Source organism: Marmota flaviventris, chromosome 17 (genome assembly GCF_047511675.1).
Source record: "Marmota flaviventris isolate mMarFla1 chromosome 17, mMarFla1.hap1, whole genome shotgun sequence".
Taxonomy (NCBI): Eukaryota; Metazoa; Chordata; class Mammalia; order Rodentia; family Sciuridae; genus Marmota; species Marmota flaviventris.
In genome coordinates, this window is record NC_092514.1 from 13,043,019 (window position 1) to 13,058,012 (window position 14,994).

General features: G+C 41.9%; 1 protein-coding gene across 13 annotated transcripts in view; it reads right to left on the reverse strand.

The window, feature by feature from the left end:
- Nucleotides 1-14,994, reverse strand: part of Tom1l2 (target of myb1 like 2 membrane trafficking protein) — a 117,696-nt gene extending 102,702 nt beyond the window's left edge. For all 13 annotated transcript variants that reach the window (XM_071603582.1, XM_027921428.2, XM_027921427.2 and 10 more), the window contains exon 1: nt 14,859-14,994. In XM_071603582.1, coding sequence (XP_071459683.1) covers nt 14,859-14,910 — 52 coding nt within the window. In that variant the 5' untranslated portion in view covers nt 14,911-14,994. The remainder of the gene's footprint in view (nt 1-14,858) is intronic.

Below are 14,994 nucleotides of genomic sequence, written 5' to 3' on the forward strand. Positions count from 1 at the left end.
TAGAGAACCTGCAGACACAGAGCAGCTCCGCCACACATCTGCTCAGCCCCTTCCTGACCTCCTTCCTTTTACTGTTGCTCACCCTTGGAGCAATCTGTCTTTATGTTCAAGAAGTATTTATGAAATTGAAATGAGTGTATCTCATGGGCACCTTGTCATAAATGTGCCGTTACAAGTGACATTTTCGGGTGTCAGAGTTAGTCTCTCGTCTGCTGGTGGATCCGATTTGCCCAGCTGACAAGTGAGAAGACTGTGACACTAACAATTATAGAAACAAACTCAACCTAGAATCTGGAAATCAAGCTGTTCTTTCCATCTCTTCTACAATGTGGTGGCCCACTGGCAGAGGGCCCTCACTTCTCAGCCATAACAGTTCAGGGAGACCTGCAACACCCCAGACTACATGACCTTTTGAGGTGGCAGGTGGCAAAAACATACAGGTATATGATCTCTCAGGATTAGAGGAGGGAAACAGAAAATCCCTTCAAAGTATCACTGGGATTTCAACACAAAACAACTTGTACTGAATAAGTCCATTAACTGCTTCTAAAGCAGGCAAAACTAACCTAGAGTGACAGAGGCAAGACCAGGGGTTGTCTCTGCAGGTGTACTGGAGGTGGGGGACTGACTGGAGGAAACATGAGTTTCTCACAGGGAGGGGCATGAGAGAACTTTCCGGAGTGGTCTGTAACTTGATGGGGTATGGTTTATAACATGTATGCACTGTCAAAACTACAACAATTGAGATTTCTGCATTCCATTTCACTATAAGTAAACTGTACCTCAATGAAAAACATTAAAAGGCAAATATATATAGTATATATTAGACATAAAACCTAACACAAACACATGTGTATATGTGTGTCTATGTATATGGATTCTATAATCTCCTATGGAGGTCTAAAGGTTTTAAGCTAAACTGAAAGCCACTCTGGTTTGCACCTTAAGCTTTAGGCCTGGAAATGAGCTTGGCGAACCTGTTATTCAAATGAGTAAACAGGTAGGACATGATCTACCCAAAGTCACACAGCAAATCAGCAACATTCCTATCTCAGACTTCTCAAGTCTTAACCTGGGATTCTCCTGGGTCTCTGTTCTGCACCCATGCCACAAACAGCAGATAAAACAGAAGACCAAAGGCGATTTTATAAACCAAATTCATTTAAACTATCAAACTTGGAGCTAAAGAGTCCACCTCCCCACCAAGCAATGTCTAAATCAAGAGATTAACTTTCAAATAACATGATAGTATTTACCTTCACAAGGCAGACTCAACACTGTCTCTTTATTAAATGGCAGACTTACTCACTTATTTTTGCAGTACCGGAGATTAAACCCAGAGGTGCTCTACTACTGAACTAAATAAACCCTTAAATCTTCCTTTCTTCCTTCCTTCCTTCCTTCCTCCCTCCCTCCCTCCCTCCCTCCCTTCCTTCCTTCCTTCCTTCTACAGTTAGAACTCAAGGCCCCATGTAAGCACTCTACCACTGAACTAAACCCCCAGAACTAAACCCCCAGACCTTTATTTTTTGAGACAAAAGTTGCCTAGGCTGACCTTGAACTTGCTACCCCTCTGCTTCGGCCTCCACAATAGCTAGAATTATAGGCCCCACCACTAGCCTGGCAAGAGTGTCTTTTGTATGCTAATGAGATGGCTTGGAGGCCAGGGCCTAGATAGCTTCAGGATGGGAGCTGGTTGCCAGAAAGGGGAGGCAGCTTTAGAGGGTTAGAACTTTACCCACACACACTCCTCCCCACACACCTCCAGAGGGAAGAGGGGCTGAGGCTGAGTCACTCATCAGTGGCCAATGATTTACTCAACCAGGCCCATACCATGAAACCCCCATAAAACTCCTGGACAATGGGGTTCTGAGAGCTTCCAGGTTGATGGCACATGGAGATACTGGGAGGGCTGGGATGTGGACACTCCATGCTTTTTTTTCCTACGTATTGCTTCCAGTTGACTGTTCCTGAGTTGTCTCCTTTGTAATGCCAATGTAAGTGCTGTCCTTAGTTCTGTGTCATTGTAGTATATTATCAAACATGAGAAAGGTAACATGGGAACCCCTAACTTACTGCCAGTCCCTCAGAAATACAGGTGATAACCAAGAACCTTCAATGGGTGTCTGAAGTGGAGCAATCTTGCTGGTGTGAGCACTTATAGGGTCTGCAGGGACTCCTGGTAATTAGTGCTAGAAAGGAATGGAATTGCAGGATCCCCAGCAGACGCCAGGGGAAAAAAAACCTACAAATTGTGTCGTGAAGATAAAAACAGCATAGGCCTTACCCTCTCTGAGCCTGTAAAAATGAGAGGGTTGGACTGAAGGCAGCTAAGGCCCTCCCGTCTGTGATTCACCAGCTTGCTGGCTTAAGAACTTCTACAGGTAACATGAGAGTCTCACTCTCTGGAAGCCACTAGCAAATTCAGCTTTCAAACCCAAAGAAGCATCATTTCTCAGGCCTCATCTCCTATTTTGACTAATGACATGCCAGAACTGTGTGATTTCTCCTTTGAGAAGCAGGAAAAAAAAAATACTCAATAGTGTCGCCCTGTCCTTGTCCCCAGCTCTCAAAGACTTACAGCCCAATTCTCTGAGATGAAACAATCAGTCTCTCTCCATTACACTCAGTTTTAAACCAAAAACCAAAACAGGATTTTTGACGTGCCTCCCAGACTACAAGTCTTGTGCTTCGTTAATGATTAAAACAGCAGCTGGTAATGTCTTAAAAGCAAGTTGGTCAGTTAGACAATTTAGCATCTGTTTAAATTCCCTTTCTTCCTCCATCCTACACTGTAGTTCTCAAACAAATCCAAAAATAAAAGAAAATACACAAACCTTCCCTTACTAAGAGCCTCAATGAAATTGAAAGAAGTACTTCCTTTGACAAAATTCTCAGAAAAACTTGCTGGGATGAAGAGAACACTTGTACTCTGAATTCTGAGACCGGATGGATAATTATAATATTAAGGCAGATCTGAATTCAAGACAACTATTACCAGATTTTCAGCCATTCAGTTCATTCAGGCATCCATTCACTGAGATAACTACTGAGTCCACAGACACAAGTTCAAGTCCCAGCTCTGCTACTTACTACCACATACCTTGAAGAAAGAACTTCACTTCTAAGTCTCAGTTCTCTAGACAATAAAATATGGATGGTGCCAAGCCAAGCATGGCGGCATGTGCCTAGAGTCCCAGATGCTCAGGAGACTGAGGTTGGAGGACTGCCGGAGGTCAGAGGCCACCCTAGGTAACACAGCAAGACCCTGTCTCTAAAAAATTAATAATAATAAAAGAATGATAGTACTTACCTGACAGGGCTTTTGTGGGAATTAAAGAAGATGATGTATGCAATGTACTTAACTCAGTATCTGATAAGGGTCATGCTGACTAGTACCAAGAATATTAACATTTTTATCTTTAAGGAATTATGTTAGACACTACTGAAAAATTAGGACAGGACACCAAAGGCACAGGAAACAAAAGAAACAGTAGAGATACTGGCACACCTGTAATCCCAGTGGCTCAGTAGGCTGAGATAGTAGGATCATGAGTTTAAAACCAGATTCAGCAATTTAGCGAGACCCTCAGCAACTCAGTGAGACCCTGTCTCTAAATAAAATACAAAAAAGGGCTGGGGATGTGGCTCAGTGGTTGAGTGCCCTGGGTTTAATTCCTATACCAAAAAAACAAACAAAAAAAGTAAGAAAGAAACAGTAGAGAAAGTGGACTTAAAATGAAAAACTTCTGTGTAGCAAAGGACACTTTACATAATAAAAACACAATCACTGCTGATCACATAGTTGATAAAGGATTAATATCCAGAATATATAAAGAATTCATAAAACTAAACAGTAACAAAATCAACAACCTAATAAAAAACTGAGAAAAGGACATAAACAGATATTTCTCCAAAGAAGACATACAAATGGCCAAAAAGCACATGAAAAGATGCTTTACATCGCTAATTATTAGGGAAACACAAATCAAAACCATAACTCCATTCCCAGTAGGATGGCTACTATAAATTAAAAAGAAAACAGGAAATAGTAAGTGTTGGTAAGAATGTAAACAAATGGAAATTTTGTACACTGCTGGTAAGAGGGCAAAATGGTGCAGCAGCTATGAATAACAGTATGGAGGTCCATCAAAATATTAAAAATAGAGGGGCTGAGGTTGTAGCTCAGTGGTAGAGCACTTGCCTAGCACGCGTCAGACACTGGGTTTGCTCCTCAGCATTGCATAAAAATAAACAAATAAAATAAAGGTGTTGCGTCCATCAAAACTAGAAATATTTTTTTAAAATAACTTTAAAAATAGAATCACCAGGCCAGGTGCAGTGGTGCACATATATAATCCCGGTGGCTTGGGAGGCTGAGGCAGGAGGATCATGAGTACAAAGCCAGCCTCAACAAAAACGAGGCACTAAGCAATTCAGTGAGACCCTGTCTCTAAATAAAATACAAAATAGAGCTGGGGATGTGGTTCAGTGGTTGAGTGCCCCTGAGTTCAATCCCCTGTTACCCCCACCCCCCCAAAAATAGAATTGCCAGCCGGGTGTGGTGGCACATGCCTGTAATTCTAGCAACTTGGGAGGCTGAGGCAGAAGGATAGCAAGCTCAGTCTGGACAACTTTGTAAGACGCTGTCTCAAAATAAAAATTAAAAAGGCCTGAGAGTGTAGTGTAGTGGTAAAGTGCCCCTGGGTTAAATCCCCAATAACATCAGTAAAAAGAAAAATAGAATTGCCATATAATCCAGCAACTCCACTTCTAGATACATATCCAAAAGAATGGAAAACAGGGACACAGACATTTATATACCCACATTCATAGCAGCTTATTAATAGCAAAAAGTAGAAGCAACCCAAATGTCCATCTGTGGATGGATAAATAAGCAAAATGTGCTATATATATACAATGGAATATTATATGGCCTTAAAAATAAAGGGAATGTGGGGGCTGGAGTGTAGCTCTATGGTAGAGTATATGCTCAGCAATACCCCCCCAAAAAAAAGAAAAAAGAAATTTTGGACATGCTCCAACATGGATGAACCTTCAAGACATTATGCCAAGTGAAATATGTCAGGCACAAAAGGACAAGTAGTCAAAGTCATGGTGACAGAAAGTAGAATGGTGGCTGCCAGGGGCTGTGGGGAGGAAGGAATGAGGGGATGTTATTTTAGTTTTGCAAAATGAAAAGAGCAATGGCTGCACAACAGTGTGGGTGTATTCAATGCTACTGAACTACACTTCACAATGGGAAATCCTGTTATGTATATTTTAACCATAATTTTTAAAAGAGAGAACAGAAGCAGGTACCCTGATGGAACATCAAATGATGCATGGGAAGAACTAACTGTACCATAATACATTCCATTTTACATTCTCATTTGATCCTCTTTTTTATTTTTAATATTATTACTTTTTTGTATTTAGGGATTGAACCCAGGGGCATTTTACCACTGAGCTGAATCCCCAGTCCTTTTTATTTTTTTTGTTTTGAGACGGGGTTTTGCTAAGTTGCTGAAGATCTTACTAAAGATGTTGGGGCTGGCCTCATATTTGCAATCCCCCTGTCTCAGCCTCCTGAGTTGCTGGTTGCCACCATCAGTGTTTACAGATTAGGAAACTGAGGATTAGAATAGATACTGGACTCACACAAAGGCAGTCACAAAGAGAAGCAAAAATAGGGCCTACACACCAGAAATGGTGGCACATACTTGTAATTCCAGCTACTCAAGAGGCAAAGGCAGGAGGATAGCCAAGTTCTAGGACAACTTGGAAAATACAGCAAGACCCTGTCTCAAAATTAAAAAATAAAAATGGCTAAGGATTTAGCTCAGTAGTAGAGCACTTGTCTAGAATCCTCAAGGCCCTGGGTTCAATTCTCAGCCCTGGGAAAAAAAAAAAAAAAAGATGGGATTAACTCCAATTCAAAATAAAAAATGCTAAAGGCTCGAAGAGAACAAAGAGGAACAAATGAGATCCCACATTCCTCTAGAATTCATGAAGAGTGATGCCTTTATGGAATTCCCACTTGGAACCAGTTGAGGTTCTTCTTATCCAAATGTTAATAGACTATGCTTGCTATCTAAAAGGCAGTATCAACAAAAGCACTGGAGCTAGACTCCCTGATGTGGAAGATGGCTGAGCCAATACGGGCACCAGAACCTTTGACAAGCAACCCCTTAAGTCTCCATTTCTCATCTATAAAATGGAGATAATGGGGCTGGGGTTGTAGTTCAGCAGTAGAGTGCTTGCCTAGTACATGCAAGGTGCTGGGTTTGATCCTCAGCACCACATAAAAATAAATAAATAAAATAAAGGTATAAATAAATAAAAAATAAAATGGAGATAATGGGGCTGGGGTTGTAGTTCAGCAGTAGAGCACTTGACTAGCACATATGAGGTGCTGGGTTTGATCCTGAGCACCACATTAAAATAAATAAGGGCTGGGGTTGTGGCTCAGTGGTAGAGCGCTCGCCTAGCATGCACAAGGCCCTGGGTTCGATCCTCAACACCACATAAAAATAAATAAATAAATAAAATAAAGGTATTGTGTCTAACCAAAAATAAATATTAAAATAAATAAATAAAATAAAGGTATAAAAAATAAAATGGAGATAATATCACTGACTTACTAATGTTTCATAGAACTACTATTTAAATAAGGTAGTGTGTGTACAGCACTCAGCAAGGTGCCTAGCACAGGACTAAGAATTTTGAAGATGCTAACCAAGAAGTTGACAGGAAAAAACCTATGGTATGGATGACTGTGCAGAGTATATTCCACTACTTTATGTGAAGGTCAAAAGAACCAGAAAGTATACATCTTGCCCTTGAGGAGCAAGGAACTTTATACACATTATCTCATTTAATCTTCACAAAAACCTAGGTGGTGAGAAATAGTCATATATATATATATATATATATATATATATATATGAGGGGAAGCGGGGACAAGGAAAGAGCCAAATAAATGATCTGGATAAAAAGCATTGGGGGTCCAGAGAATAGAGTTATGCCCATAAACAGGGTGATCTAGGAAGGCTTCCGAGATGAAGGGGTGAGGGATGATGGACAGCAAGCTTGATGATAAGATGAAGAAAATCAAAGAGAATCTTCTAGGTCAGGGGTTTGGAAAGGAACACTAATATGGGTAGCAAGTCAGAGACTGGTTTTTATAAGGCCTCTTTTCCAACCTCGAGATAGGTCAGTTTCCCCAAATGAATGTTATTTATATATTTTTAGACTACTAGGTTAGCCAAAAAATTCTGGGAGTTTTGTCTGTTAGCAAGAACAATATTCCTTACTTGAAGCTCCCCTGGGCACTATATTTATACCTCCTTCCTCCTCACCTAATATCTCAAGTCAGTAATAAGTAAATAAATAAAATAACACAGAGATTATACAAAAATATGCTGAGTAGTTGTACAATGTTACATCTCCAAGGCATGAGAAAAGGGAGAATGGAATACATAAGTATTCCATTACCTAACATAAGAAAAATCTCAATGAATTTTTGAGAAAACACACACTGGAGATTTTCTATATTTTTCCTTTTTTCTATGTGATTATACATTGATTTTTCAAAAGCACAATTACATGAGAATTTTAAATATCCCAAATAGCACTCTCCCTATGCAACGGCACCCGTTCAGAAAAACCTGCAAGTCTCAGCTCCTATTCTTTTACATGTTAAACAGAGCAGGACAAGAAGCAGGCTGAACCTTACCATGTGACTTTCCACATCTGGTGTCTTATAACCTACCCAGGCAATGAAGGACAAATGCTCTCAAATGTAACTTCCTCCCAGTACTCCACTGACCTGCACCTTACTGTCTCTGCTGTGAGCTCATAAGCAGCGTCTGTACCCTAACTTTGGAGGAAATAGCATTGCCCACTGCTGACCTCCTGGGAAGATAACCCCCTTTCCCATTCTGCACAATCAGGGGCTTTGACAGTAAGAGAGAAGGATCTTTCAGTGACTGTCACAGGGAAATCTCCCTGCCCTATGATGGTATCCGTGCCACTCCCCTCCCTAGAAATCTTGCAGAGCTCCCCAGTACCACCAAGGGAAGAGTCCAGACTAGTTGGCCAACATGTAAAGGAAGCAGGTCTCCACAATCAGGCTTTATCCTACCTGTCCGGGATCACCTCCCACTACTCCCTTTTGCAAGGTAAACAGAGCAAATCCCATCACCTCAGCTACCCAGCCAACATCCAGCATTTGCCCAAGTTGTCGTCTCTGCCAAGAAGGCCCTCCAAGCCTCCTTTGCTATTTCTTCATGGACCAGATCTTATCTGATAATCAAAGCTCTGGTCAGCAAGCTCCCTACCTGCAGAGACTTCTGAGTTCCCCATTTCCCTCCTATGGTGTTCTCCTCACCTCTCTCCTGCTGAGGGCATAACATAGAATCAGACTCTGAAGCCAGTGTGCTGAGTTCAAACTCTTACTCCCTTACTGTAAGCTGTGTGACCCTAAGTAGGTTACATACCTTCTCATTGCCTCAAGGCCGTCATCTGCAAAATGGAGATGATAACAATGCCTCCTTACTCACATCATTGTTGTGAGGATTAAATGACTGCAAGATGCGTAAAATGACCACTTCAGTCTCTGGCACATGGTAATCTAATACTGAACTTTAAAAAGTTGGGAGGCTGGAGGTGTACATCAGTGGTAGAACACAAGCACAAGGCCCTGGGTTCCATTCCCAGCACTGCCAAAAACAACAACAACAACAAAAAAAAACTCTTTAGCTACTATTATTATAGGGAGGCTCCCCCTCCCTTTCTCTATTTCCTTACTACATAAATCTGATCAATCTTACCCAATCATTTTCTATGTTATATGATTTAGAACCTGTCTTAGGTCTCTTATTAGACAGAACATCCTGGTAAATGCTTAGCTTGGCATATGTAGATAGTAGGACCACTGAATGAATGAATGAATCCTAAGTAATCTTACTTATAGACTATCCAGAATAAAAATATAATGCTTGGGCTGAGGATGTGGCTCAAGCGGTAGCGCACTCGCCTGGCATGGGCAGGGCACTGGGTTCGATCCTCAGCACCACATAAAAATAAATAAAGATGTTATGTCCACCAAAAACTAAAAAATAAATATTTAAAAAATTCTCTCTCTCTAAAAAAAATGTAATGCTTGAAGAAAGATAAAGAAGAGATAAAAGAACAGAACTATTAATCTACACCAATGATCCTCAAAGTGGACCAGCAACATTAACATCAATGGAAAACTGGTTAGAAATGTGCAATATTGGGCTGAGGGGTTAGTTCAGTTAGTAGAACACTTGTCCTGGGTTCCATCCCCAGCACCATCACAGAAAAAAAAAGAAAGAAATGTGGCTCACTAGGCCCCACCCCAGACTTACTTAATCTGAAATTCTGAGGGTGAGGCCCAGTATTTCATTTTAACAAGACTTCCAAGTGATTCTGATGACCCTGAATCTCCAGATCTGAGTCAAAGCAGCGACGCACAGCAGTGCGGAATGAGCACTGCATCAGGAGTGTATTCCAATCTGAACTCTGCCATTGACCTTGCACAAGTCTCTTAGCTTTAAGTGATAAAAGGACCATAACCCTCAAAAAATTAAATGCTGTGAGGATTAAATGAGATTGCACATGTAGGGTTTGTAGACAGTAGCTGGTTAATAACTGTAAGTTCCTTCCAGTTCTCTTCCCCTATATCTCACAAGCTTACGAAGGCTAAATAAAATGACTGAAGCCAAAGGGCTTTCCAAGTTGCCAACTGCCATAGCAATTTGTGGAATGACAAGGTATTCTTTATATAAACAGCCAATCTAGAGTTTAACACCCAGCATTCTCAGAGTATTATGAAGTAGTTTATGTCTAACACCATTCAATCTCCAAATACAAACTTTGCAACAGGTTATCTGCTTCTTAAATGTTGATAAAGCAGAACTAAGAAGAGAAATGACCCATCTCCCCTAATATTAACTAAATACTCACTGACTTCTGAATCCAAATGAATCTCATTTTTTTTTTCTCTTGGAAAAGGAATATCTGAAAATTTTTTTCCAGTCATCACAAGGAAAGCAGCAGACCTCTGTGCAGTACCCTGGACCTAACTTGGGGAACTCCTGATCTGTAATGTGGTGGTGGAAGGTTGAGATTAGACAGTAACATTTTGAAACTTGTTCGGGAAGTACAAAATCAAGAAATTAAAGTAAGTACTTTGTTTGTCAGTTTGTTTTTGTAGTGCTGGAGATTGAACCCAGGGACTCATGCATATCAGGCAAGAGCTTACTGATGAGCTATATCCCCAGTCCTCTTTTTAAAACTTCTATTTTGAGACAGATCTTGCTAAGTTACCCAGAGTGGCCTAAAAATTGTGATCCTCCTGTCTCAGCATTCTGAGTAGCTAGGATTACAGCATGCACCACCATACCTGGCTTAAGTAATTTCTTTTCTTCCACACTTCTTAGCCTTTAACACCATTGCATTCTCGTTCATTCATATATTCTCTCTCTCTCTCTCTCTCTCTCTCTCTCTCTCTCTGAACCATGAATTCTACTCATGAATCACCTTCCAGAACAAATACACACATGCCTAGTATGCATGAGGCACTGGGTTTGATACCCAGCATTGGGAAAAAAAAAAAAGAAGAAAGATAAATGCACAAATAACTATGTCAGACTGTGGTCTAGGTGGCTAGCTTCAGATGTGCAGGCTATGTATTTGACTTCACAGCACCAAGTTAAAACCCCCATGTAAAGCTCAGGCATGAGACAGTCATAATCACTTCACCAACTACTCTGCCCCAGGACCCTTCAATGGTCACGGTACTTTTTCTATTCAAGGTTCCCAAGGAGCTGCTTTTTAACATTTGCATCCCCAGCGTCTAGCACAGGCCTTGGCACCCAACAAGTACTCATGAATACCCTACTGAACTATATAGAAGAATTATTTAGGTACAAATCTGAGGCAGCTCATGAGAAGTATTATTTTATGCGTGGAGAAAACAAGGTCCACATAGTCAAAGTTGCAGCAAGTGAAAGAATGTCATCTTTATGTGTCCCATCCAAAACAGAGCTTTATCCTGTCACTCAAACCCTACTTGCCAATATTACCAACAGCCACCTTTGCTCCACTCAGACTGGTGATCCTAGATGTGCCCCTACTTTCCCTTTCTTTCTCATCCTATTTAACTGCCCCCAGGCCCAGGGGATTCTCTTCTCAGCCTTCAAAGTTCTTGCCTATCTTTCACAAACAGCCCCCAAAGGAACCAGTCCCTGTCACCCCAGTCTCATATGAATTCCACTTTTTTTCTTTTCAGTACTGGAGATTGGACACAAGGACCCTCTACCTCTGAGCTACATCTCCAGTCCTATTTTTATTTTGAGACAGATCTCTTCAAGTTGCCTTGGCTGGCCTCAAACTTGTAATCCTCCTACCTCAGCCTCCCAAGTAGCTGGGGTTACAGGCATGCACCACCATGCCCGGCTCTCATCTGAATTCTTCTGAACTCCTACTGCACTTATAATCTGTACTATATCATCATTCCATGCATCTGTTTTCTTGTCTGAAACTGTAAATCGCTTGATAACAGGGCCATGTATGACATCCCAGCTCTTTTACCAGCTAAGCAGTCATTTCACCTCTCGGAGCCTCAGTTTCCTCAACTCTAAAGTGGGAAAGACAATAAAACTTATCCATAGAAGATCTAAAAGGAGCAAATGATGGCTGCAGGATTGCTTTGTGCAAGCTATAGCTACAATTATTTTTCTCATTGGGTTTGTTGTTATTTTATTTCTATATTCCTTTCCCTCCTACCCATTTCCTGGCACACACTTTTAAAAAAATACTAACAATACTAAATGTCAAGAAAATCATTTTTACACTTAGTCACAACAGTACAGAACATACATCAGAACTTCATTCTGTGGGCTAATAATTTATTGGAATCGAACTGAAATGACTGAGACCTTGCCTATTGGCTACCTGACAACAGTAAATTTTCATCATCTTCATGGTCAAATGTCTTATAAACAATAGTGAACACTGGAAGGGTATTTTTCTTCACACATCACCAATGGGCCAGTTGTATCACATACCCTCTCCTGGAAAAAAATTCAGTCCTGACTCATTCTATTGTTAACAGAGAAAATTGTAATTTATTGAGCATTTATTATGTTCCAGATACAATGCTAAAGTTTTCTAGACATCATCTCGTTCAAATTGTACTATTCTGGAGGAAGTGCTAGGGATTGAGATTGACGAAATTATATTGTTATATTATTGTATGCATGTATGAATACATAACAACAGATTCCATCATTATGTATAACTATAATGAACCAATAAAAATGTGGAAAAAATTAAAAATTTTTAAAAATTTAAAAAATAAATTACCCTACTCTGTGAGTACAAATATCCCTCTCCCCTGCTTCCCCCCCCCCCCCCGCAGCAGATAGACAAACTAAGACTCAGCAGGGTTACACAATTTCTGGGGTCACACAGCTGAGAAAAGCCAAAATTTAACTCAGATCTTCCTCATGGAAGTATCATGCTCTTTTCACTCACTACATATCCCTCTATCCTCTATACTTATATTTTTTTAATATTTATTTTTTAGTTGTAGTTTGACACAATACCTTTATTTTATTTATTTATTTTTATGTGGTGCTGACGATTGAACCCAGGGCCTCGCATGTGCTAGGCAAGCGCTCTACCACTGAGCCACAACCCCAGCCCCTTTATACTTATATTTCAAAATCCTCTTTGGGATAGGGTATAACTCAGTAACAGAGTACTTGCTTAGCATGCTGAAGATCCCAGGTTCAGTCTCCAGCATCACAAAAAGTTTTAATTGAAAGTACCTTTTAATTTCTTCCTCTCATCTACATGCTACTTTTCATAACCACCTTGGCATTTTAAAGATATAGAACTTCCTCTTATAAGAGAGAAGAAAAGAAAAAAAAATTCCCCCAAGTTTACTGGTTCCCTCCATAACTAGCTAGAATTCAACACCCAACTGAGAAATGAATCTTGGGAATATGGATGCAGTGAAAGAACACCTGAGGAAAGTAGGAAAGTAAAAGAGGAAGAAGAAAGGAGTGAAAATCCAGAGAGACATTCAAGTGGGCAGCTGGGACAAAGTGTTGGAATTGTGGGAAACAGCTCTTTCAAGGCCCAGTGTCCGCAATTCTTCATAAAAGATACTTTATCAGAAAGGAAAGAAAAGCTCCTAAATGTCAAATAGCTAACAGAAGAGGCCTCACTAACTTTACTGGCCCCAGTAAAGGCTAGAAAGTAAGCTGGAAATTCATAAAGCAGGAAATAAACAAATCACTACTGCCTAAACCAGTCGGGCTCATACGGACACCAAAGGTCCCTGTTCATAAAAGATGTTTTACCAGTCCTTCAACCAACTGGGTGGAACCTTATTTTAAAAGAAACTAATCAGCATTCTTGAGTGATCACTTGGCATAAGCTCCTGCCTTGAGTGAAAAGGCACAAGTTGTTTTTAATTTTATTTATTATTATTACTCTTATTTTTGCCATGCTGGGGATGGAAACGAGGGCTAAGCACACATTCTACTGCTGAAGGACATCCTCAGGAGGCAAGCTGCTTTTGTTTTTTGTAAGAAAATCCCATAGTGTGGCCACTTTAGGGTTCCTTCACCTACTTTGTGCTTTCTCCATCCGGGATGTACTCTGGTACCCTTGACTGGGTCCCCAAAGCCCCCTTATAGGATTGACAGATACTGTAGAGTAGGATCACTCTCTTGTATAGTGACAACAAAAGGTTCCACTTGGGAAAATTTAATATAGCAGGGGAAACAACAATCAATGTGCAGAGACTACTACAAGAAATATCAAAACTTTGAAATCTGAAGGGACCTATCACATCTCACCTCCAAACACTTCACCTTACAGACAGGGGAACTTCAAACCACAAAGGGCACAGGGTCATAGGAAGAATCACTGGCAATGCCACTAGTTGAGTGCCGGTTTCCTGATTCCCAATGGAGTGCTCTTATCATTAAACAACACAGCCTCCCTTCTTTCCTGGGAGGCACCATGCCACCCCGCTTAAAAGATAATCATCCTCCAAGAATCCCTCCCCCAACCAGTTCTTCCTACATCCTAATAGAGTTGCAGCGCCAATTAGTAAGTCTCAGAGCAGGGGGCAATTTCTGGGAGGGTGCACAGTCTGAGTCCGCAGGTATCAAAGAGAAGGGAGACATATGGAAAGAGGAGGTCTGGGAAAACCAGGTCCTTGCAGGGTGGTGGGGGCGGGGGACAGCAAGATGCTGGGCTTGATAAGGCAGTGGCATCTCCCAATAGGTGAGAGGTAAACAGACCAGCAGTTGGTACCACCTCAGGAAAGAAAGAAGGGCTAGGCTCTGATGGTAGGGAGGCAGGGAGAGTCTCTGGGTCCAAGTTGGGCCTCAGGGGCCTCCTGGAAAGTGGCCCGGTGAAGTCGCACCAGTGCCAGGTGGAGGCCCCAAGAGAAGGACGGACACTTGCTCTGCCCATGAGGTGACACCGGCGCCCAGATGAGACCCAGCCCACTGGCAAGGTGGCACTGGCGCCAGACAGAAGCTGGACGACAAGGACGGCCGGCCCACTCGTGAGGTGGCACCAGCGCTAGGCAGAGGACCGACAACAGGGATGCCAGGTCCACCCGAGAGGTGACACCGGTTCCTGGAAGAGATCCAACCCGCACGTGAGGAAGCATCGCCACCCCGCAGAGATTCAACAACAAGGATGCTTGGTCCACCTGTGAGGTGCCACAGGAGCCGGCAGAGGCCCGCGGTCCAGCCCGGTCAGCCGCCCACCCAAGCCGTCCGCCGCAAGCGCAGCCTTACCGAGACATTGCCCCACAGGGGTGCTGAACGGGTTCCCCAGGAGGAACTCCATCTTGGGCCGACAACACGGCAGCTGACGCCCTGTTTGCCGCCGCGGTCTCCGCTGTCCCCAGCCGCGCTCCCAACCAGACTGACA